A 24202-nucleotide genomic window follows, 5' to 3' on the forward strand; every position below is an offset into this window, starting at 1 on the left:
ATCTTATTTTCTCTTTTGTTGAGCAACTCAAGTCTGGAAAGGCAACTGAAGGTTTGTAGCTGCACCAATTTACAACTTTTAAACTTGCTCTTTGCCACTGTGGTGTCACTAGTTGCCTGAGAAGAAGCTTTGGAAGTTTGGAAGTGTACACTTTTCAGCCACACGGTGGTGCTGCAGTGCCATCAGTGCTCTGCTGTTTGTCAAGCTATAAATTATAAGATGACATGTCAATATTTACCAATACATAAAGGAACTTTTCACACAATACACCATCAACATTCAGCTCTCGAATTCAGTATTGTTAATGTTAAGTATTTTTATTTGCAGTTTAATTTGAGTCCTTAAATATTTATCTGTAAGAATGACCTCTATAGCTTCTGTCTTTCTCTGAATCATTTGTAAACACGTCAGTTTTGTGCTGTCAAACCAGACTGAAAGGCTGCATCATAATTTTTATTTAGTGAAGGGCTGATTTATTCATAGCAAAAAATACTATGCCTACGAGAGGCAGTGACTTCTAAGATTTCATGCAAAATTTTCTCCATAACTGAGAAGTTTAAAAGGAATCAAAATGCTGCTGTTGCATCTCTAAAACTTCTATTTCATTTAAAGAGAATAACAAACTACTGAACATTGCTTTCACTGGAAGCCTAATATGCTAAAACATATCTATGTTGTTTAACTAAGAGCTCTTAATCTTTCTTCTATTTCATAAAAGTAGCTTTTCTCCAAATAGCTGCAGTCTTACTTGATAGGGCACCACGCACCCAACGTAGCTGTAGTCGGGGTTGATGTCATAGTTATAAAGAGACAAAAGCAAACAATTACCTAAACTTAAACAAAATCATCTTCTGTTTATCTTACCACTGCTTCCATTGCATATACTGCAGGTCTGATGACAGTCAAGGACGATACATGAGCTGAGATAAAGAGTGGTCTGTTTTTGTAATGCGTACGACTGTTCAACATCACAAATCAGTTTGAAAAATTCTACAAAATATCTCCAAGTTTCTCTCTGGGGTCATACGCATACAATTTTGTTTTTTGTCTTTTGTTAACACTTTATTTCACATGAACAAAATGTGTACCATATATTGAATACCATTTTCTGAAAATGTATTTTTTCATTCAATTTAATGGAATACTTAAACCCTCAAAGATCAAATGTGCAAGTGGTTTACCTGTGGTCATATGTGACTGAAGACTATGAAGCAAAAAGTGAATGTGCAACACAACCAAAAATACATATACATATATATATATATATATAAACCAAACCAACACAACTGTAAAGATATACATTATAGCACAGTGTATAAGGCATAATTACACTATATTTAAATGCACTTACAACCTGAAGTCACAACAACAAAAGACTTTCTCATAGTCTCACAGTGAATTTTGCAGCAGCAGAGTTTTTCAAATGCAAAGAGACTCTTGAAAGAACATTCACAGATAATCATCATATAAGAACAAGGGCTTGAATCAAATCAAAAGTCATGCAACACGATGAGATTATCATCTGGACAAGAGCAGGAATTAAGCCTAGTTTGAGACTAAAGTGGTCTATAAAACCTTTAGTCTAGTCTTGGATTAATCTTGGGTCTGGTTTCTTGGTAAGAAGAATTAAATTTCCAAAAATCCAAGTTTAACTTCAGATTAATCCCTTAACTTTAGACTAAACTAAAGTGAATTTCATACTTTTACTTTTCATTTGTTGAGGTTTGACCAACAGAACACAACAACCAAAAAGATGCAATTGTATTGTTCTGGTACATATATTAAATGTTCATAATTATGCCTCTCAGCGCCAGCATTAATTTGCACAGGTACAATGCAAATGCATGACAGCTGAAAGCAGACTTGCACTCGATTGCAACTAAGTATATAAGTAATCCAAACTCAAGACTTGTGTTTTAGAAAACCACATTTTTACCTACGCTAGTGCCGTCGTTCTATCTTAACAAATATGAGATGGTTCTCCAGCGCTAAGAGGATGAATGGTAGTACATTTGGTAACTTTTTTTATTCATCACCATCACAATGTCCAAATTCTGACATGAATCGAGTCTAAGCTTGGTGTTAGTTGGCAAATCATCACAGAGACATGCTAAACAAGATGGTGAGTATGTTAGCATGCTGACATCAGCGTTTAGCTCAAAGTGCCAGGGCCTTAAGGCCACAGCTAGCATGGCTGCAGGCTTTTAGTCATGTGGAGACATGACTGAGTGTTCTGCTAATGGTTTATGTTCAGATTTTCCCTGCATCTTGTCTGGAAAACCCACCTCTAGTACATCTGTTACTTCATTCAAGTGACAAGTGACATTCAAGTGACTTCTCTTCAAATAAAATAAGCGTTTGTTTTCCATCGTCCTTTCAACTCTGGTCAGATGGTACATTAACAGGGAAATGAAATTAATAAATTAAAACTAAAATAATGGTCTTCATGTTGAGTATGAGCTGCATCTCATGTCATAGATACCGGAGACGTGGACAACTCATTAATCTGGCAGTGTCTTGAAGAAAAGGCTAAGAGAAAACACAGCATACATTCAGGTATATTGTTTCCTGCTGTAGCTTCACCAGAGTGCATCTATTCTGATCTTACAGGATATTATTCATAGCCACAATATGGTTAAAGCAGTCCATAGTGCTAAAGTACAGCGCTGTTTGCTTTATGGCACCACTTTTAAACAGCTTAAGACTTAGTGCAATAATTTTTTTCCCCAAAATTAGTTCATAAGGAAACTGTGACAGTCATATGAAAGATTTTCATCGTGACAGACACTTCTTTGTCAAGGTCTTTGTGCCTTAAAGCGCTGAGCGGAGGAATCCTGTATGCAAATGTTAATTTTTCTCCATCGTCCTCCCAGTCTCCGGTGAGCCTGCACAGATTCTGTTGGATCACAGAGGTAAACTGGGGTACATGATGGTCTGTTGAGCTGTCACATCTGGAGGGTTGTGCTGTATGTGAGCGTCAAGGGGCAAAGAGAGAGCGCAATGCGCCGTCGTCTTCACGGCTCCTTTGCTGAAGCGGCAGCTCAGCAGAGAGTAAAGGTGGCGAAACACAGACTTGCGGCAGATGATGAAGACCCAGGGATCCACGATGGGGTTGATGGCGTAGAAGCGGAAGGCTGTCAGGTTCTCTGCGTCACCACAAAATGGATGGATGGAGTTGATGAAACCTGCGATCTAAAGATAAAGAGGGTTGAGGTTAGACACAGTCTCCTTTACTTTTCATAGGTGAGAAAACACAACTCGTTTCCTGTGGTGCAGCCTTCACAGCCTTACATTTCAGCAGTCTATTTTTTAATGCATTTGACTGTAATTAAATATAAATGGCAGTTAATTAAATTTGGTTACAATAATGATCACAGTTATCAATGATTACCACAGATGTGACGTTGGGTTAGGATTCGTTTTAGAAAAAGTGTCATTAAATTAGTATATATATATATATATATATATATATATATGTGAATATTGCAGTACAGAACTGCTCAGAGAGATGACTACTATGTCTTAATGTCCTCACACTTAGTGCAAGGTTTTCTTTGGTGTTTTGGGTAAGTTTAAGTACTCAAGATATTGATAATATAATATTGATAATCAGATAGTATTTTTTCTTTATCATGAATACTCCAAAAGACAAAATTATTAACCGACTAATGAAATAACTGTAATATAACTGTAACTGTATAGTAAATAAACATTGTGCGCATAGCAGAGTTTTGATATCCCAACGTCCCACAAGATTAAACATTTTGTCTGTCGGTTGGAGCCTCATCAAACCAGATTCAAGCCTCAGAGCAGCCAGCAGAACATAAAGCAACTGTCGGCACTTTGGTGTTCAAACCAGATGAGAAGACACGTTGTTTAGTGTCAGTGTCAGTTGAGACCGTGCTTCAACTTGCTACAACATGTTTTAACAAATATCAACATCCCTCTCCTTGCACCAACAAAACACACTCTGTGTTTGAGTGCTTCTTTGACTGTCAGAGGTTCAGCGTTCTGAATACAGATGCAGACAATCACAATGCTACACGACAAGACCGCAACATTTTCCTACATTGACCTTTAAGGTATGACGGGCTGGCAGACAGCAGCAGTTGGCTGCTTATTCATCCTGAGCAGAAGGACAGAGAGAGAGAGAGACAAGCAGCAGCAGCTGGCCCAGGAAGGCTCTTCGTCACCTCGCTCCTCTCCTCTATCAACAATTCTCCATTTCCTCTATGAAATATCCAACAAACAGTGGACTAATTAATGACCTGTGCTGATTGAGTGCTTTAGTGAATTGGTGTAAATGTTTCCCTGTTGCTATGGCCTGGATTGAAAACTAATAAGGTAAAGACAAAGTGAGGGGGGCCAGAGGGAGAAAGTCCAGAGCCAGGCCAACCAGACGACCTGAGGGACCAGACGTGATGGGATGACTATGTCCTCTCGTTAACGAGCAGAACTCAGAAAGATGTTGTCACTCACATGTTGATGTTTCAGATACACCCACGAGAAAGACAGACGGCGGGAGGGAGGGAGAGCAAGCGGATGACTGTATGCAAACCCCAAAAAACAGCAATTATCTTGTGATGCTTCAAAGATGTTGAGCTCAGGGGCATTACAACTCCAAAATCCTGGAACAGAGTCATCATCTTAGATGTATCATAAGCGGTTACAGCACAAAGTGGAACAAAACAACGCCCAGATGTTCTCAACTTTTGAGGAAGTAATCATGTTATTTGAGGTTGTGTGAAATTTCTTCAATTGCACAAGAAATCAAGAAATCTACTGCTGGATTCTGACTGATTTCAAAGACTTTTGACATAAAGTACTGAGGGATTATAATAGTAACACACACACACACACAGAGAGAGAGAGTCAGAGCTGACATGTCCACATGGCCTCAGTTTCCTTTCAACTCCTTTCCGTTCATGTGTTTCCTTTTTAAAACTGCAAAACTAAACCCACTTAACATTTCACAATCTGACCAGATGCAACTTCTGTGTCGGAGAGACAGTGAAATTTATCTCCATCAGCTTCTGTACTCATCTGTGCAATGACTGGCACTGAACCTGATTCAAGTATCATGATGAAAATCTGCAAGATTGAAACGAATGATTAACTAGATCAGAATGTAACTACCTTAGGTTTATTTAATTATTATTAACAGATTTTATTCATCTGTCGCGAGGGGACATCTGTGGCACTGTGGAAAAGTAGCCATCTATGTAAACAGGAAGTCGGGATGTTGCAGCACCACAAGCTGTAACATCACTCCCAAGAATGACAGTTTTCTCTGGGACAAACAATATATTAAACTTATCTGCTTAAATTCTGTAAATGTATGTATTACTTTGCTTAATTTATATTATCTTATGTGTGTGGGAGTTATCAGAGTACACAGTATATATAGTAATAGCATTAATACAGTACAGAATGAGCAGGAAATATGAGATTTTCCTAACACAGTTAAGCCTTATTGGTGCAACATTTTGTTGACGTGAAAGACAATTTAAAATCTTGTCTATTATCAAATATTGTGTAATTTTTCACATTAAATATCATATTAAATCACTAAATTAAAATGTCATTATCACTACTCTAAGTGGATAGCAGAACAGTTCAGGATCAAATAGATGTTTTAAAACCCTCAGAAACAATATTGAAAGATGTCCTTTTTTGATCTTAACCTTTTACAACAACAATCATAACACTATTAGCTGTTTTGGCACACGATAAATTGCTTGCAACAATTTGTTATCTAAATTAATACTTGAAGTAAAAACGAAACTTAGACCTGCTGGAATTAAACACAACTAACAAGCATGCTGACAAATGTCTCAACGGTTAGTTATTGTACACCTTATTCATCATGCAGTGTTGCCAGAAACTTTTCAAACAGACATGCATCCTCATTCGCTCTGCCATCATCCTCGACCTCGTTGTCTCTCTCCACATTACCACACTCGGCCTCGCTTCTGTTTCTGCATGCCACCCTGCCTCTTATGGTCCTTTCAGCAGACCTCTAGCCAAGCACAGAGGGACACTAATCACAAGCTGTCTTCTCCAAGCACCGCAGGCTGTGGGGCCGAAACCGATGGGACATCAGGCTCTTCTCAAACAGGAGCATATTAATGTATCAGTCTGTGGATGAAGAGCAGGCCAGAGACAGTATACAGCAGGCGAGGATTAGGATGATTATTTGGAAGAACAGAGAATCGAGCAGATGTGCAAAACTTTGAAAGAACATAGCGTGATGACGTTTATAGAGATACACATCCTGCAAAAGTTAATCTGTTCACTCGTGTACAGTTACTTTTCTGTTGATCGGCTAATTGATTAATCAACCACCTGTTTAAAACGTTTAAAAAGGTCTAAAACGTTTTACTTTGCACTTCTTCTAGATATACCGATGACAGAGACTCTTTATGTACCTGGACCCAGCTGGTGTAAATGGGTACATCCTGGCAGAAACGAATAAGATGCTATTTGGGGCTGATGACTACCGTGTCTCTCAGGAAACAGACCACATAATGGATGTCTACACTCTACAAGACATTATTTTCCATCTTGTTGGTCCTGGAGGACTCTTTCCATCTTTTCCTTCCTCCTGATCCTCTTTCACAGTGGGATCATTACGCTGGGATGAGAGGAGGCAGTTCAAAGATTACAAGCTTCACAGCAGCGAGCTGAAAGTCAGAGAGAGAGAAATGTTGCAGGGCTGCACGAGCCTTGACAGGAGTTGTTCACCATTTCGGAAAATATCCTTAACTGCCATCCCTCTGAGAGAAACATAAGAAGGTTGATATCAAACATGTTTTGTTGTTCATTTGTTAGCAAACAGTTGCTTATTGACACAGCCTGGATAACATAAAGGATTTCTTTGGAGTTGTTTTTCTGATTAATGTAAGTCCAATTTTTGGACTATATTTCCTCTCTTTTTAGCTCTGCTTTGGTCTCCACCAACTCCTGAGGGAAATATCTGGCTCTTTAGCAGCTAAATTTTCCATTATGCTCACAAGCTGGTCGCTAACTTTGTTTAACTTTGCTGGCTGTGCGGTGCCTGGACGGTACAGTCGCTGCAGAGCTATCAGAGCTGCATGTAGTGATGAAAGCAGTGAGAGAAAAAGATGAGTAAAGCTTCAGGGTACAAAACCAAAACTGTGAGCTGAGGAGAAAGGAAAGTCAGTGTGGGTTAGTCGCCACGAATGACACTTTTCACATCATAATAAATTCATGTCTAAGTATAAAAATACAAATTGTAGCAGCTTTAAGTGTGGAGCTGGGGTCATGAGCTGTTTTCCATAAATGTTGTGATTTCATGGGAAGTTTCATGTTCATTCTGCAGCCATCCATTCCACCCAGCGTTCCTGCACTGAGTCATTGGCTATAGTGCAGGTTTCTACATACTGTCAGTGGGTACAGGGTTTGATTTTTGTCCTCTGCACCGGCACAATGGTATTAAACCTGGTAACCTCACTATGACCCACCCACTTTAACTGATTCAGGATTATTCATCAAATACAAATGCAAGCTGTAGTGTATGCAGCTTTAAAGGAAGACCGACAGACACTAAGCACGGCTAAACAAAGGTTTTTTTTGTAAAAAGATAATTTGTTAATATTTGCAGGTAATTCTCACAAAAGACACTAGAAAGAGAGGAGCGTCTTCTTTAAAGAAGGGATTAAAACATTTATTGGGTTTAAAGCCTCATGGTGGATGTTGAAAACAGTAATATAACACTGTTTCACTCAGGTGAAGTATCGTAGGTATCGGTAGGATATTAATAACGCAGAAATAAACAGATTGGAGCAAATAAACAGATTTTTCTGTTACTGTCGAACTATTCCTTTAAAATAAGCAGCGGTTTGGCACAGTACACCAAATGTGTGTGAAACTAACTAATATTTCAGCCTCTTTCACCTCTTCTTCTTCATTTCCTTCTAATTTATCGTCATCACTATCATCACATCTTATCAAGGTTTTTCAGTATTTCCACTGCCCTTTAAGTGCAATCATTTTTCCATTGCTCATTTCATATAACTCTGAAGGTGGAGTTAAAGTTTTACACAACTCAATATTATTTACACACATCTTGAAATATATAGATAAAAGTATTGGGACACCTGACCATTACACTGACAGGGACTTTAATGACATCTCACTCTAAATACACGGACAGCCTTGCAGCTATAACAGCTTCCACTCTTCTGGGAAGGCTTTCCACAACATTTTGGAGTGTTTCTTTGCTCACAGTCTCTGCTCCAGTTCATCCCAAAGGTGTTGGATGGGGTTGAGGTCAGGACTCTGTGTGGGCCTGTCAAGTTCTTCCTCACCAAGGACCACGGACTTTGCTTTGTGTACTGGGGCACAGTCATGCTGGAATAGAAAAGGGCCTTCCCCAAACTGTTGCCACAAAGCTGGAAGCATAGCATTGTCCAAAATGTCTCGGTTTGCTGAAACAATTAAAATTTCCCTTCATTGGAAGTCAGGGGCCAAACCCAACCCCTGAAAACCAGCCCCATACCATACCTGAATTCAATAACACAGAGGTATGTCATAATACTTTTGTCTATATGGCATGATTGTATAGTATTTTGTTGCTGCATGACACTATGACAAGGAGCAGCTCAATAAAGTGAACTGATTGAGGATTCACAAGAACAGTGGACTCGATTGGATTTCCACCCACTGCCTTCATTTCTCACAACAACCACACTTACAGGTCAAACATTTTCTTCCCCCAAGCTCCTTCAACTAGCATGCAGGAATCAGATTTGCATGCTTGTCACCGAGTTGTCTTACCACAATGACCTCTGTCACAGATTTAGTTCCTGAACGGCCCAATAATACCCTAGGTTAGTCATACTGTGCAAACGTTAATGTAAAGGTTAGTAGAGTGGTTGCACTCTAAAGGGGAATTTTACCTCTCCGTAATCTGCAGTTAGAAATGTAGCATGGAGGTGGCATGTGTCATCTGAGGTTCAGACAATGATACTGAGAGGTGGAATGAGTGGGTGTGTGCTGGCGAGTGTATTTACACGCATCTAGCGCATGGAATCATTTTTTTCATTATGGTGACTTCTCCTGAGGCTTTGTTTAGCGACAGTGTCAACACAGAAACCACATCTCGAGCTTCCTGATCTTCCTGTCCACCTAGGCTTAGCAGCACTCAGCTGTTGAGTTAGGATGCATCACAGAAACCATATACATGCAAATGTGTTGTGTTTCAAGACTGAGAAAATAATCGAATGATAGCAAGTGGTAAAAAATGCGATCAAATGAAGTCTGTTTGTCTTAAGAGTCTCCTCAGGGGAATAACCCTGTCTGAATGTCCATTAGTGACTTTCCTTTTTAAGAAGAGCCCGAGGCAGTACTGAGCTACCATTAGACCTTTCATCAGCATTTGTGAACAAAAATTGATTTTAGTCAGAAAGCTCTTCCAGTCAGCACTCAGTCCAGTTAATTATCTGCAAAGAAAATACTAGAACGGAGATTGCGAGCCAGGCTTTTTCAAAATACTATTGCCCACAGGCACAGTTCCTTTCTCCTGTGATAAATGACAAATGTAGTTTCTTGCATCATTCTCTTCCTCAATTTGTGAAAAAAATAGCATATTACATATAAGACGCAGCCTTTATGTCTCAAATCTATAATTATCATCCATTTTTTCCTCGTGAGTATTGCAAAATGAAGAATGCCGTGCAGACAGAGAACTCTCAGATAAGTAAACATGTGTGGGATGAGAAGCCATAGGAGTTGCAGTTGACTTGGCACATGAAAAAAGAAACTGCTGAGAGAGAGAGAAAAAAAAACATACACAGAACAACACACAACCCAATACCAAAGCGGAAGTGGAACCAACTGTTGCCAAGCTAACAAACTGAGTAAAATGGTATGTGTGATATGTGATAAAAACCGTGTCACAAAACCATGTAGCTGTTGCAACAGACAAAGACCCAACAGGCAATCACCTCAGTGATAAGAGCCCTGTGCACACACTCTACTTCTGCCAGCTGATGCCCCTGACTGTTTCTGTCTTAGTGACAAAAGACTTCCATTTGTCATGTTCTGAAAAGAAGAAAAAAAAAAGTGGAATTAAACCCAACCGAACCCAAACCTAATAGCTTGAATTTGTGCGATTACTGTTGACTTACATTTAATTTCACTGGTACTCATTAAGATTTCTTAATGTCTTAATGTCAGTTGCAACACACATCCTGTCACCTGGATCGCTGCCACCTTCCTAATTCTCTGCCATGTGCTCACTTCATCATCTCATTTGCCAATTTTTGAGCACAACTGAATATTATAAATTGTGCTGTTTATTTTCTTTGGCGATGAACAGCATCCACTTGAAATAATTTTGTTGTTTTAAAACATGAGTTCTATTTTTGTAGGTTTATTCATCACTGGGTTGCAAAATTACTGAGTTTGGGGGAATGTGATAACATCTACGAAAACATTATTTGGGTGAAAAGTTCATGAGCCAGAGCCAGAATACTTACAACCAAACCCGAGCAAACTGTGGAAAGACAAAGCGGGATGGTTTTGGTGACATTTTGTTTATGTCTTATTTGAATGTGGAGTGGTTTACAATTAGTCAAGATCCATCCATCCATTTTCTATACCGCTTATCCGTCAGGGTCGCGGGGGAGCTGGAGCCTATCCCAGCTGACTACGGGCGAGAGGCGGGGTACACCCTGGACTGGTCGCCAGTCAATCGCAGGGCCAACACACAAAGACAGACAACCACACACTCTCACACTCACACCTAGGGGCAATTTAGAGTAGCCAATTAACCTAATGTGCATGTTTTTGGTATTGTGGGAGGAAGCCGGAGTACCCGGAGAAAACCCACGCAGGCACAGGGAGAACATGCAAACTCCACATAAAAGGGCCCAGACCGGGATTCGAACCTGGGACCCTCTTGCTATGAGGCGACAGTGCTAACCCGCTAGTCAACAAGATAATTAAGCCATTTACTTCTTTACATTTTGAGAGTTTATTTACTAGCACCTCTAAATGTACAAAGTGGTATTACGAGACAGGACGGGCTGGGGCTAGCTGGTTAGCATGCTAACTTCAGTGGATATTTCTGCAACACAGTACACAGATTACTTTGACACAATGTCAACACTGTTGTTTGTAATTTTTTGTTATGTAATAGATAGCGTGAGTTCATTTTGAATCCTTTAAGCCAAAATTCTGGCCATATCTTACGAACTACACTTGTAAACCTCTTAATGGAAAATGAATGTGAGCTCGATACCTTTACAACACAACCAAATTCAGATTATTACATTCAGATTATTAAACTGCAAGACGTACGTCATCCACAAATGATAAATTACACATTGTTTAAGGACACTGTGTTGTTGGTTGAGGGCATTTTGATTTAGCTACACATCTGTTTGCACATTACAGTGACACGAGAAGAAAAATGTGAGATTGGATGCTTGGATTCATGTTGTCTTATTGACTAAAGAAACATTTTTTTCACTTCAATGTGCTGACGGTTACATATTTCAGCTTGTATCTGGCAGCAGCTGCATTTGGTTTTGTTCTACTGCTCACAGTTGGAAACTATGCCCTTCAAATTCAGGTTGGAATTCATGTACTTTAACCTCTTGGAAACGCACTGAACATAAAACCATTGGATTCAATGCCTGTGGTGGTTCAGCATTTTGAAGTGCCGCAGCCGTACTCCTCTTCTTCTGTGGTATTTTTATATGCCAGATAATTTTTTTGCCATTTTAACAAAGGACACTGTACATACTGTAACAGGTCACAACAATGGCTGTATTAGACGTGCATGCAAGTCTAGCCATGCCAACCTGCAGCTTTCTGATTTCCCCATACTGACTTTAACAACGGAGCCGACCTAAATTAATCCGTCATTTCAACTCGCAATGCGTAGGTGTTTTTTCTTTTGAGAATTAAGAAACTACATGTCATAATACGCCTCATTACACTAAAATGAATTTATACAACAGCAGTAGCACAATGTTCTTTTTGGTTAAGCACAGGAAGACTGTGTCATGAAACCAGGCTCACGTCTGCACGTGCTGCACTCATGCCAACTTTTAAGTAACACCACCGGCTGCAGAATGAGGTAGATTTAAATATTACAAGTAGCAAAAATAATTTCATTCTGGAGCTGTGCAGGTCTGTGTGATACAGACTGTGTTCAACAAATCCATTTCATACTTACAGCAGTGAATGTAAGTGAATGCTGACAAGTTAAGCACAAATGCTGCTGTGCTTCTGTGTTTATTTTGACCTTCAGTTATGTTGGGAAAATTGGCTTGCTTTGTCTTTTTTTGTTTTTGTTTTGGCTTTTTAAAATAATCTCTCTGTCAGAACAGTTGCTATCCAACACGCCTCACTGTCAACATCCAACTGGGAGCTTTCTCTTTACTGGGCTGCTGGGACAATAAATCTGTGTGCTGAGCCGCCTGCTGGGTCGGCGTCAGCTGGAGATCAGCATTAAAAGGACATCTAAGGCAATCTGTCAAGCAGCAGATAATAACAAGGATGGGTGCCTGGATTATATAATTCATCAGTGTGTATATTTACCACTCAAACTGCTTTGCACCTCAAGTAGACTGAAGTGAATTTGTGACTTTGGGCTGTTAGTAAAAATCTAGCTGTAGTTTGTTGTGTTTATAACATACACTAACATACATTGACATATAGTATAAAACTAATATACCAGTATAAAACTAAATTAATAAACATAAATTGTAACATTATAATGCTATATACTTACATTTTGTCTAAATTCTTTAATATATTGTGTACTGAATGGCCCAATAAAGCAAAGAAAAGCTACAAACCGGAAGTTTTTTCTGATGAATAAACTGGTTTGGAAATACACTCATTTGCCTTTTGGGTGACAGCTGGAAGAGAGAATCTAAAACCAGTTCCCAGTAACAATGGACAACAGAAAATTGGGAAAAAAAAGGAGGAGTAGAAAACAAAGAAATGTCTTTTTCAACACTGAGTGCACAAACTATAGACAAGTTTGGCAAACACTGTTTGTCTTTACAAGTATTGATCTTTTTATTCGAATTAAAAACGTCAAAAAGCCCAACCTGCACGCATCTGTTAATCAAGATCAATTGGTCTGTTCATCCTAAATAAACACTTTCCTATGCAGCCTGCTCTTCCTAAGCAAGTAACCAATTCCACATCTTAGCTGCAGATGTTAAATATATAATAAATATAAATATAAATGGACCCAATAACAGATCAGGGGACTGACCATTTGCCATTATTATTTTTACAAAGCCAAATACCAAGCCGTTGTTCTGTGACATTGACAGTGTCACTGAAAGTATTTTTAGGACTCTGGGAGCAGAAGAGAGTGGGGGAAACTCATTCCCATCACATATTTCCAGGTTCTTTTCACTAGTAAACATCAGCAAAGCATCGCTGGATCCTAAAGTCCCAAACCACAGAATCTCCACTGTCTGTCTGGTTGCAATTATCTGGTAAAATTTGTTTAGTCCCCCGTGTCTGCGTATTCTGTTTCAGACACTCTTTGATGCCAGAACTTGTTTCTTATGCAGCAGAAAAACATTTTGAAAGATTCACAAAGTCGTTTTAATGGCATCTGTTGTCCAAATAAATTTATTTAACCGCAAAACTTTAACACGGAGGAATAATCAATTATGGAAAAAGAAATGTGAGTAATTCCTGCTGGATCATCACAGACAATCATTCACATTGTGTCACAGTCTCAGCCCTGACATGGTTTTTAAGGAAAATACGATGAATCATGACCACAGTCTGATGCCAACTGAATGAACCTCATGGAACAGGAAAGGGAATTAAGTCATAACATCCATGCTTCATTTACTCTTTGACTTTGTTCTAAGTGGAGATTCATTTTCTGGATGTGATCAAATCATTTCTTCTAATGATTTGAGATTAACTGAAATACATCCATCTTATGTCATCTTATTGGGTGTTTAGTAACATGAGGCTTTTATTGCTTCCTTTTTAGCTTCCTGTTTCCCTTCTTCACACGTCCCTCAGCACAACAGATGATCACCATATCATGTTGTTTGATGTGAGGGTGTTGTATTTCACTGCTGTGTCTCGGACAAGTTTTATTAGTTCATATATCTCCTGAGAATGCTTGCAGGGTGGAGCGTAAAACAATAATCTCATTGTTCTCTGTGTACCTGCAAGTCTTGGAAGATTTAATGATACACCAGGGATGGATTTGGTTAGACAGTTCCAATTTGGATCCGCATCTATCAGAAAAATACAGTCAAGAAAATATTCATGTTTGTTAAGCTTGTGGTTGCTCAATCATTTCATCACAAATCAAACCCTTTATCTCTCCTCATGACATTAACAAAAAGCAATGACCAACAAATAGGTTAGCAGAGTCTCATTTGTACCCAACTGTCTGGTTAAAATAACAAAATACAGGTGGCAAATTAGACCTAATTAACATTTCTGTAACGACTCAAATGGCTGCAGAGTTGCAGATATTTTGGCTGTTAGTGACTTTCAAATGTTAAAAAATAAAGTGGAATTAAAATGTAAGGAATTAGAATATAAAACAACACCAAGGCTAAATGCAAGCATTTCTTCATCTGCCTTAGTCACTGGGATGGTACCTTTAACAGGCGATGTGGACTGCTGTGTGTGTGCATGTGTGTGTGTGAGCACAGCCCCGCCCTCAGTGTAAGGTGGGTGAGGCAGATGTATTGATTATTTCTGCTGTGTGATCAAGATTGTTTTATCACCCAGCACTACTTTATTAATCACTTTTCAACAGCACGAAAGGAGCTAAAAATGGCTTAAGAAAATACTGGGCAGATCAACCATTCTTCCTTAAACAGTTTTTATCATAAAAATGTTTAATAAATATACTAGTAACATGTCAAATGTCAATATATCAGCCTCAGCATATCAAATGACCCCACACAGGCTCCCAATCCTGGAGCTGAGAAACTCTACACTTGGGTGTGGACAACTTTTCATGCAGCGCTGTGTGAACAATGAAGGCGCTGATGGACAGACAAGTAACTGTGCACATACTTGGCAAGGAACCAAAGAAGCAAACACAGAGAGCATGTGTGAATGTGCATACTGTAAACGGCTGCGTAAGAAAGATTTGCTGATACTTACTGGACAACTCGGCAACAAGTGTGAATACTCAAACTCTGATTAACGGAGTTTAGGGACATGCACACCATGCTAATGACTGAGAACAATGCAAAAAAGAGAAATCTTCATCCTGTTAGTGTCTCTCTCTTAATAAAGACAATCCACATTTAGATCTGACCCAAAAAACTTAGCATTAAAATTAATACTGTCTCTTCACCTACTCCCAAACAACAATTCAGTTAGAGCATGAGTAAGTAAACGAAGGCATCTGCAGACAGCTATTGATTGGAGAAGGCACATTTATTGAGGGCTGACGGCTGTCTCCTGAAGATGCAAGCCCCCACCTAATACCATTTGCCAAGATCAATAAGATTTTATTATTTGGTCAATGTAATAAGATGTGGGCCTTGAAACTAATGGAGAAGGCGACCCTACAGGGATGTGCGCACGTTTCATGCTCCCATAGAAAACCTGATTATGTCTTGCTCCAACCTGACACAGATGTTTGTCAGCCACAAAAACCTTCCAAAAATGTCTCACTGTTGAAATGGCCAGAAATTTCCTCTCTTTCTCTCATACCAATCAGTGTGAAGAGTCAGGCATCGAGCCCGCTCACCCATCACTTGTGCTCAGGCAGCTGAAGAGAACATTTTGTTTTTATACTCAGTAAAGCATGACAAACAAGAGTAATCAATGACACGTGTCCAAAGCCATTGGCTAAAGCTAAAGGTAGCAATGAAGCAGTCCTGAGCCTTGTGTTTACATATTTCTACTTCAATTTTGGAGAATTATCATACCAATGCAGTGTTAATTAGCTGTAACTCTGTCCCAGCACGGGAAGTCAAATTGCAAGTCAAATTTTGACTCACCTCATCTTGCTACACTCTGCCATAAACATAATACACTGAGTCCCATGAAATATGGAAACCATTGAAGTGGCAGCCCACACTCCAGTAATGATCCAGTCATGGCCGGCTGAAAAATAGGTATTTGCGTATATTTTTCAATAGAGTGATTATAACGATTAAAGCAGGAGTCTGTCACACTCCCAAAACTTCACAAATAAAAACCAGCACAAAGTATGTTTCCTTACATCATCTGTTGCACACTTCTTGTCATCACTGCTGGGATATTGCTCTGAGTGCTTTGTCATTTTTCCCATTCTGTGCGGGGAGGGGTATTTTAAAGTGCTTGTCAATGAACTGAACCGAAATGTTTTTCTTCCATTACTGAAAATGTGAACGATTTATAAACGCACAACAGATCCACAGCCTATTACACTGCAACCATTATCAATAATGCATCTCTTTCACTATTAATTATTTTCATCAATTAAGCTCTACTAGTTTAAAGGGTTATAGAGTGTTGAGCAGAATGTGGGTATTTTCTCCCTGTACATCCCCCAGATTGGCCACCAAAGTAATGTTTTCATTATGTAGTTACAGAGAAAAGATGTGGCAAGAAGTCTGCCTAGACGAGCGCAGAGATCATTCAAGGGACAGAGAATGAAAATGTGCAATACATGAACACCCAAACAGGATATTGTTCACTGCTGCAGAGTCAGTGTTCAATTCAACATTGTATTGATTTCAAATTCGCACAATGTGAGTAATAAAGCTGTGACACATTATGGATCATTCAAAGACGATAAGATGATGGAGAGGTCAAAGAGGTAAGTTCAAAACATATGAGAGATTACAGTTTAAAGTGTTTACAATCAATATATATATTGCCCATGAATTACATGACTAGTATTGTGTAAGAGGGGTCACTCCTGGAGATCGATTCCTGGAGTGTTATGAACCTCAGCTTGATGAACATTTCAGTGTCTTTCAGTTGTTTCTGTTTACAGCCAGCAATTTCAGTGTTTTTAACTCACACTGGCCATTCTCATCAGCGCTGTTTCCAGCTCGAGCTGTCAGTGCAAAGTAAAAACTAGTTGTACACTACCTGCTCAGCACCAAACAGACAATAGTCAAGATTAGTGACCTGCTGGTGAACATAGCAGAGCATTTAACCACTAAGGAGCCAGAAATTCCACACAGGAGATGGTGGAGACCAAAAACAGAGCTAAAAGAGAGTGACTAATAAAGCAAAAAATAATTTTTATATGGCTTTACAAAAATATTTTTAATACATTTAAAAGTAATGAACTGAGAGACAGCATAGCAACACCATTTGGACCCCACTAAAATCCGCAGTACACAACAATTACTTTTATATAAAAATTTCTATATTGCTATATCAGCATATATAAATTAACTGTTTCTTCATATCAACTTAAAATGTGATGATATTTCAGAAATTACAGCCCGTTTTGGCTGTCCCCAAGTGGCTAAATTAAATGTTTCATACAGATTTAAGTTAAAATCTTCATAAAGGCAATTTAGTTCATTTGTCATGAGACAGCAGAGTATGGACTCTGATATATTTGTGCAACTAAACACATGCAACCTGTGTTGCAGGGCTGAGATAAGCACGCAACCAGACTGACTCATGAATATCTTTTCTTTCCAACAACTAAAAACACATCATGCAACAATTAAGCTCTGCTTTTCTGTTCTGTACCTCACGTCTGCTCTCCACATCTGTCGTTGTCGTGTTTTCCTCATTCCAAGCCTCAGCCATTAAGAATCTCCTCTTATTTTCATCTGACTAAAGCCTAAGGCCAGGTTCTTCAGTGATATGTTGAAGAGCATCAACATCTACAACTCATCACCTTGAAGATCTTCACTGCTGTAATTTGTTGTACAACTGTGTGGTGAGTAATGTGACGACATACAACAAAGCCAGATAAAACAGGTAATGAAGGACAGGAATAGTAAGTCTGCAGCTTACTATAATAGGAGTAAACACGTGCATGAACTATTATGTCCAAGTGCGCACATGTTGTGTGTATGTGTGTGTGTGCTGAACAGAGGATCAAGCGTCTGTCCACTAATAAAGGGAATCCTCGTTGTTTATTTGACAAAGCCAGCTGCTGATTGCAGAGCATCACCTTTCATTATGGGACCCTGGATGAAGCTCATAATGACATTTATCTCCCAGCAGCACCTGGAGCAACACCAGCACATGACAGTCAGGAAGACAAAGCTGGCTCCTGACCTGTCTGCTTTATTTTGCTGTCTTTGAAAAGCATTATGTGGTTTTCAAGAAGTTTAACCACTATTTCAACATTTTGTGTTGTTACAAAAGAAGACTCGTCTGACGCCATCACCAGAAGGCATTACAAGGATTTCAGCTTTGAGCCAGCTTAGATTTGGCTACATCTGGGGACTTACCCGCTTCCTCCACACTCATTTAGCAAATCCAGATCTAGCTGGATGTGTGTGTTTTGCATGAATAATCCTGTCATTCAGCATATTTTCAGTGGCATTCGGCCTGGGCTTTGACTGGGCCTGTCGAGGCACCTAATAGCTCCTGGCTGTTCTGGAAGTATTCTAATGTTGTTTCAGTTGTACGTGTGAGGTTAAAGTTCGACGAGGAACTAAACTGTCGCATCTATCTGTTTTAGTCAAATTCCATTAACTGGTTCCTCAGTCTTTCTCAAGGATCAGAGTTCCCAAACAGGTGAACAATTAAGTTTTTAGCATTTGAGCCTAATTTCATGAGCTTTTGTTTCAGAGTGGTTTCTTCAGCCCAGTCTGAGAGAAATCCCAGATTTATGAGGGACTGGGCTGAGTCCTGGAGGCACGATGCCCGATGACGATAAATGTGTCAAAGCTGTTGTTTATCTTCTTCCTTGTAATCATCCCTCTTGTCCAGTTTGCTCAGAGTTGTTGGCATTTTAATTTTTCTTGTTTCCAAATCACAGAATGTACTGTGCTCTTGTGAAGCCCCAAGACTTTTTGTCTTTGTATTTCGATCTGATAGCCACAAGAGAAAACAGAAGGGCAAATGGATGCCCGTACACATGCATGGGCACAAGATGATGCAATACACAGTCATGTCAGTGGCAGAACTGTGCCAACAAAGGTACAATTTTACTCTTCCAACATTATTTGGCCATTTAGTGATCACAGGATCTCATGTTTTCTGAACATTTGTTGTAAATTATCTCATTACAGCTACTCTTTTGCTGCTAGTAATACTTCAGACAAGTCACTGATGTACAATTTAATTTATGGATCTTTGTTGCACTCCCTCTCATCTCTCCTCGCTCACACAAGTCAATATTAGTCAGCTGGATAATTCACACTCAGTGATTCAAACATGCCTCACAGTGCAGCTGCAGACAGAAGCTGCTACAGTCACCTAAAACAAAACCTGCTCTGGGGTTATTGAAGGCTTCACATCATTCTGTTTTGAAATTGATTAACATAAAGAGTAAAATTTAGAGCTAAAACCAGCTTGTGATATGAATGCAGCACTTCATTGATTCAGGTATTGACCGGCAACATATGGGCCAGAGGCAGCTTCTGTGGTCCCCATGGGAACGGCAGGGAGGGGTATACTGATGACGGTCACAAACACGCTATCAGCCTGTACCTCAAAGGAGACAGCTTTGATCATTTATAAGGTGAAGGTGACAGGACAAAGAGAAGCGAAGAAAAGCCTTATGGAGCAGTGCTGATTTCCCTTTCAGAGGAAAACATGAAACACTGTCCTTCAACACTCAAATGTTCTCATGTAAGCAACAAGTGACAGAGCAGGAAGCTATGGTGGGGCTGCAGTTAAGGGTGATCAGCCCTAATCCCGATGAGTCCATTAATCTTATATATATATTTTTTTTAACTGATCACTGTTTTAATCTACAAAATGTCTGGAAATTGTGAAGAATGTGCCCCCACAACCTCTTAGGTGACATTTCCTGCATATTTAGTTACTAATGATTGGGGGGGGGCAAAAACAAAAACAGAAGAGTCTCACATTTGAAAGGCTTTATCCAGTAAGTATTTGCCTTTTGTGTTCATGTGTTAAACAACTGGCAAACATCTTGTTTATTTTGCACAACTTCCCGTTTCAGCATTATTTCCTACGGGTGCAAGCTGTGCTCTTTAATGTATGTTTGGTGATGTAACTTCACAAAATGTGTCAAACTGTGTTTGACTACCAGCTTTGAGTCAGTGGATCATTGTGGCCGTATTTCAAAATGTTTGACAAGCAGTAATCATGTTGTCCATATGGCACTACGTGTCTAACGCTGTGTCAATAGTCCTTCCTAGAACAAACCATGAAGGACCTCATGTTTCACACTACATCAAACAAATCAAACGTTCTTTCACAGAACAGCTGCGGGGATAACATTCACCAGATCATGTTCATTTGGTTAATGACACCTTATCTTTTCAGGCTCTCTGCTACAATGGTTCAATATGTCCTCCAGGTTTACATTAGCAGGCCTTGGATGTTATATATCACATATAACATCCAAGGCCAGAGCTGCAGAGTGACAAGCCTGGGAAGCTGGTGTGATTTGGGTAACAGGACAAACATTACCACAGGATTGCTCTTAAAAGTCAAGTCTGCACAGCACACAAACCTCCACTGCCTCCCCCAACCCGAATCAACCTTTCTGAGAAATTCCCACACATCTGAGCATCGTTTACCGCTTTCACACCACCACAACCTGCGTGAACTTCTGAAAAATGACTGCTGGAGTGAGGACACACTCACACCTCAGAGACGTTCAGAGGAAATGCTGCCTTATTTGTTTTCATCCAAAAGCCGCTTAACAAATACAAGCTCTGGCACCTACTTTCCATCTCACCAGCCCAGCGTGCAGTCCCTGCTGATGTGAGCAAACCGCAGATGGAGCTCATACTCAAGAGCTTGAAAGCTTTATTCTCCAAGGTATATTCAGTTACATGAAAACGTTTTAAGTTAATTAAGGCTAACCGGAAACACGTGCTGGAGCTGGAACACATGGTTTGTACTGGCACATTGTTGAGGGCAAGAATAATGACTTCATCTGATTTCGAGGGAGTAAACTTGTGGAAATGCGTCTGTCCGTAGATATAGAACAGAGCCAACTAAATATGCACTTTATAATATCTTCACTTACCGTGAAATAAATCCGACTTTCTCGCCAACATCTGTTGTGCTTCAGGCAAATTAAATGGTGTTAATCATGAGTCCTCATCAGTCTGCAAATCTCACACACTTCATCAGTGCTGTCTCAGTTCTTTCAGTTACAACCACAAGGATGTACTTGCACACGAGCAAACAAGCCCACATAAACACACACACACACACACACGCACTCAAACACATCTTCCCTGAGATGATGCATAAAGAGCTAATTACTTACAGGGTCTTAAATCATTCAGAATGATGCACTACTAATCAGAACTGTAACTCTAGACTGTTTGGTCAAGATGATGTATGAATATTGAGAAGTGAATCTAAAATTAAAGTTGTAAAGTAATAAAATCAAATTTTCTTTAAAAAAAAGTCTAATTTGAAAGAGCAGATAGCAATTTCCAAACTAAATAAAAACTTCCATGTACTGTTCCATTGGACCGTGTGGTGAAGCTGCAAGTTTCTGCTTTTACTGAAAGACAAAACACATGCAGTCCTGTACAGTAAGTACTCATACGCTCTTTGCATGTGGTGAAGCGGTGGGATTTTTCACTCGCGATGTGCTGAAACGTGCATTCCGTCATCACTGTTCATTCCCCAGCACCCTCTCAAATACAGCTCTAAGCAAATACCTCTGCATTCACCCCGGGTTAGTCAGACCTTCAGGCTGAGTGTTACCACAAACCATCCAGATGCAGACAATGAGTAGCATGAACAAACACTTCTTGACTGCTTCCTGTAAACTACTCGACCATACTATATCCTTTATGATATAACACATTAATCACATCCTCCAGCTGGTTTTTACCGCCGAGCTTGACTTTCCTCAGGACCTCTGGCTGATGTTTAGGGGCACAGACTGGAGGGTGGATCAGTGCAGACTCCTGCCAGAGGAGCTTTGCCCTCTGAGGAGGGCAGGGCCAGACCAGTCCTCCAGGGTTGTCAGGTTTGGCACACTCTTCTCAAACAAGTACAGATATGGAGCTAAGTAGGCAAACGCGCGACACAAACATAACACATGCACTCAGGGTGACAGCATGCCTTGTGTAGCGAAGGCTGCACTCGGAGACACACCTTTCATTAGTGGAGCCAACAAAAGAGACAGAGATCGCAGCCGTTGGGGAGACTCCAACAGGGCACACAAACACATACCACAGCAACAAAAACATCAACGGTCGCTATGCCAGCTGAGCGTTCTATGTACATAATGATTACAGAAAGAAGGGAAGGAATTAACTTTATTACTGCAGATGCAGAGGAGGGTGGGAAACACTCTACTCCTAAAATGAACCTACTGCCTGCCGGAGACTGGCTACTGTCAGTGTGGAGACATGCGTTCAGTCAGCAGACCTAATATGATGATCACAATCCCCTTTTCTGTTCCCCTTTCATTGCAAACTTTTGTGAGTCCAATGGGAAGGCTTGTTTTCAGGAACTGAGTAAATGACACATGATGGTGTCAGCTCTTCTGCATAAATCTTCTCCTTTTTTCAGTTTAAATTCATCAGACAGTGACTCATGGAGAAAATGCTGAGACACGGACACACACTGAAGTAAGATCAAAAGTGAACTCACGGTGAGCGGCAGGGAGCAGACCACAAAGATGACAGTGATGAGCGCCAGTAGCACCAGGTGATCCATCTCCTCTTCCCCACGTCCGAACCAGGCCAGGCTCAGCTTCCTCCTCTTGCCTGTGGAGACGACCGAACCGCGCCGCAGCATCTGGCTCCGGTGCATCTGGCACAGGCTCATAATCACTGAGCCGTTGCACACAAACACAGCCAAGATCAGCAGTGCCATGAGGGAAGAGTAGGACAGGGAGAAGGCCCGTACCAAGTTGGCCTGGTCATCCCCTGTTGCATCCATGTCAATGAAGCACCACGTCCCGGGGCAATACTGTCTGAATTTGCCGTAGCCAGCGTATGGCAGGAGGCAGAAGGCCAAAGAGAACAGGTAAATAAAGAAAAGAGCGAATTTGGCAAACCTACGGCGAATGTGTACAGAGTAAAAGTAAGGGTGGCTGATGGCCAGGCAACGCTCCACGGCCATAGCGCACAGGATGAGCGTGGGTGCCAGGCCGAAGAAACTCATAGCGAAGCCGAAGAGGTTGCACAGTCTTTCGCCGCCCAGACTTATCAGGGACATGTTGCGGGCGTAGGAGATGAACACAGATGGGCTGAGGAGGCAGGTGCCCAGCAGGTCAGTGAGGGCCAGGCCGGTCACCAGGATGCAGAAGACCGAGGACCTGGAGCGATGCTCCTTCTGGTGCACCCCGAGGATGAAGAGAGCCAGGAGGTTCCCCACCACACCGGCCAGAAACATGATGATGCTCGTTGCTGGCTTGCTTTGCCCATTCACGGTGAGAGTTTCATTGCAGGTGGCATTGGTACATGATCCGTTTGAGAGCATGTTTTTGTTCATGTTTAACTTGTTGAAATAAATATGCCAGCTCAGTATGGAAGTAACAAGGAATTCCCAGACAACAGAGGGAAATCCTGACCTCTTGACACCATCATTCGGCAACAGAGAAGGCAGGGATGTATGGTATGACCCATACTGCTGCGATGACTTAAAACATGACTTTCCCTTCTCTCTTTCAGTCACTGCGCCTCTCTTACTTGCAGGCGGTGAAGAAATGTTTCTGTGGAACAAATGATACAAGAGCAAACCTCAGTACTGACTAAAACTGTCATTCACTCACGTTAAGTGTTGTCTTTCCAGCATGTTAACGTCTTTTCGGTTACTACTGTGGTCTCACGCTGTGAAACTCCTTTATCAAAATAGTTAAAGTGACTAAAAATCATCACTCACCTTCCCCGTGCTCGACCGAAAAGCAACACTACTTAAGTAACTGTTCAAAAAAAAAAAAAAAAAAGTTTCTTCTTCAGCTTCTTCTCACGTGGATTCAGACTTCTAAATTATAAAGACAATAAGAGCAGCCGGTAGCGCGTCGGCAGATCCGGACAGTCAGACACACAGACAGACAGAGCGCATGGACTCCGAGTCTCCTCCGCTTACTTTCTCTCTCTGTTAATTTCCCTCTCTGTGTGTGTGCGCC

General features: G+C 40.5%; 1 protein-coding gene across 1 annotated transcript; it reads right to left on the reverse strand.

Moving 5' to 3' along the window:
- Positions 1 to 1047: 1047 nt before the first annotated feature.
- On the reverse strand, positions 1048 to 24202 carry ptgir (prostaglandin I2 receptor). The gene is made up of 3 exons (XM_046389181.1): positions 23956 to 24202; positions 22720 to 23785; positions 1048 to 3192 (listed from the first exon to the last, which is right to left on the reverse strand). Exons 2-3 carry the CDS (start codon positions 23563 to 23565, stop codon positions 2905 to 2907), a joined length of 1134 nt encoding a protein of 377 aa, XP_046245137.1. The 5' UTR covers positions 23566 to 23785; positions 23956 to 24202; the 3' UTR covers positions 1048 to 2904.

Source organism: Scatophagus argus, chromosome 5 (genome assembly GCF_020382885.2).
Source record: "Scatophagus argus isolate fScaArg1 chromosome 5, fScaArg1.pri, whole genome shotgun sequence".
NCBI classification, from domain to species: domain Eukaryota; kingdom Metazoa; phylum Chordata; class Actinopteri; family Scatophagidae; genus Scatophagus; species Scatophagus argus.

What these genes read in the sequence shown, in the direction of transcription:
- ptgir (XM_046389181.1), bottom strand. Translation starts at nt 23,565, where the DNA reads ATGAACAAAAACATGCTCTCAAACGGATCATGTACCAATGCCACCTGC. An exon ending in TCTGCTCCCTGCCGCTCACC is followed by an intron (nt 3,193 to 22,719) that starts GTGAGTTCACTT and finishes CTTTATCTTTAG; the next exon opens with ATCGCAGGTTTCATCAACTC.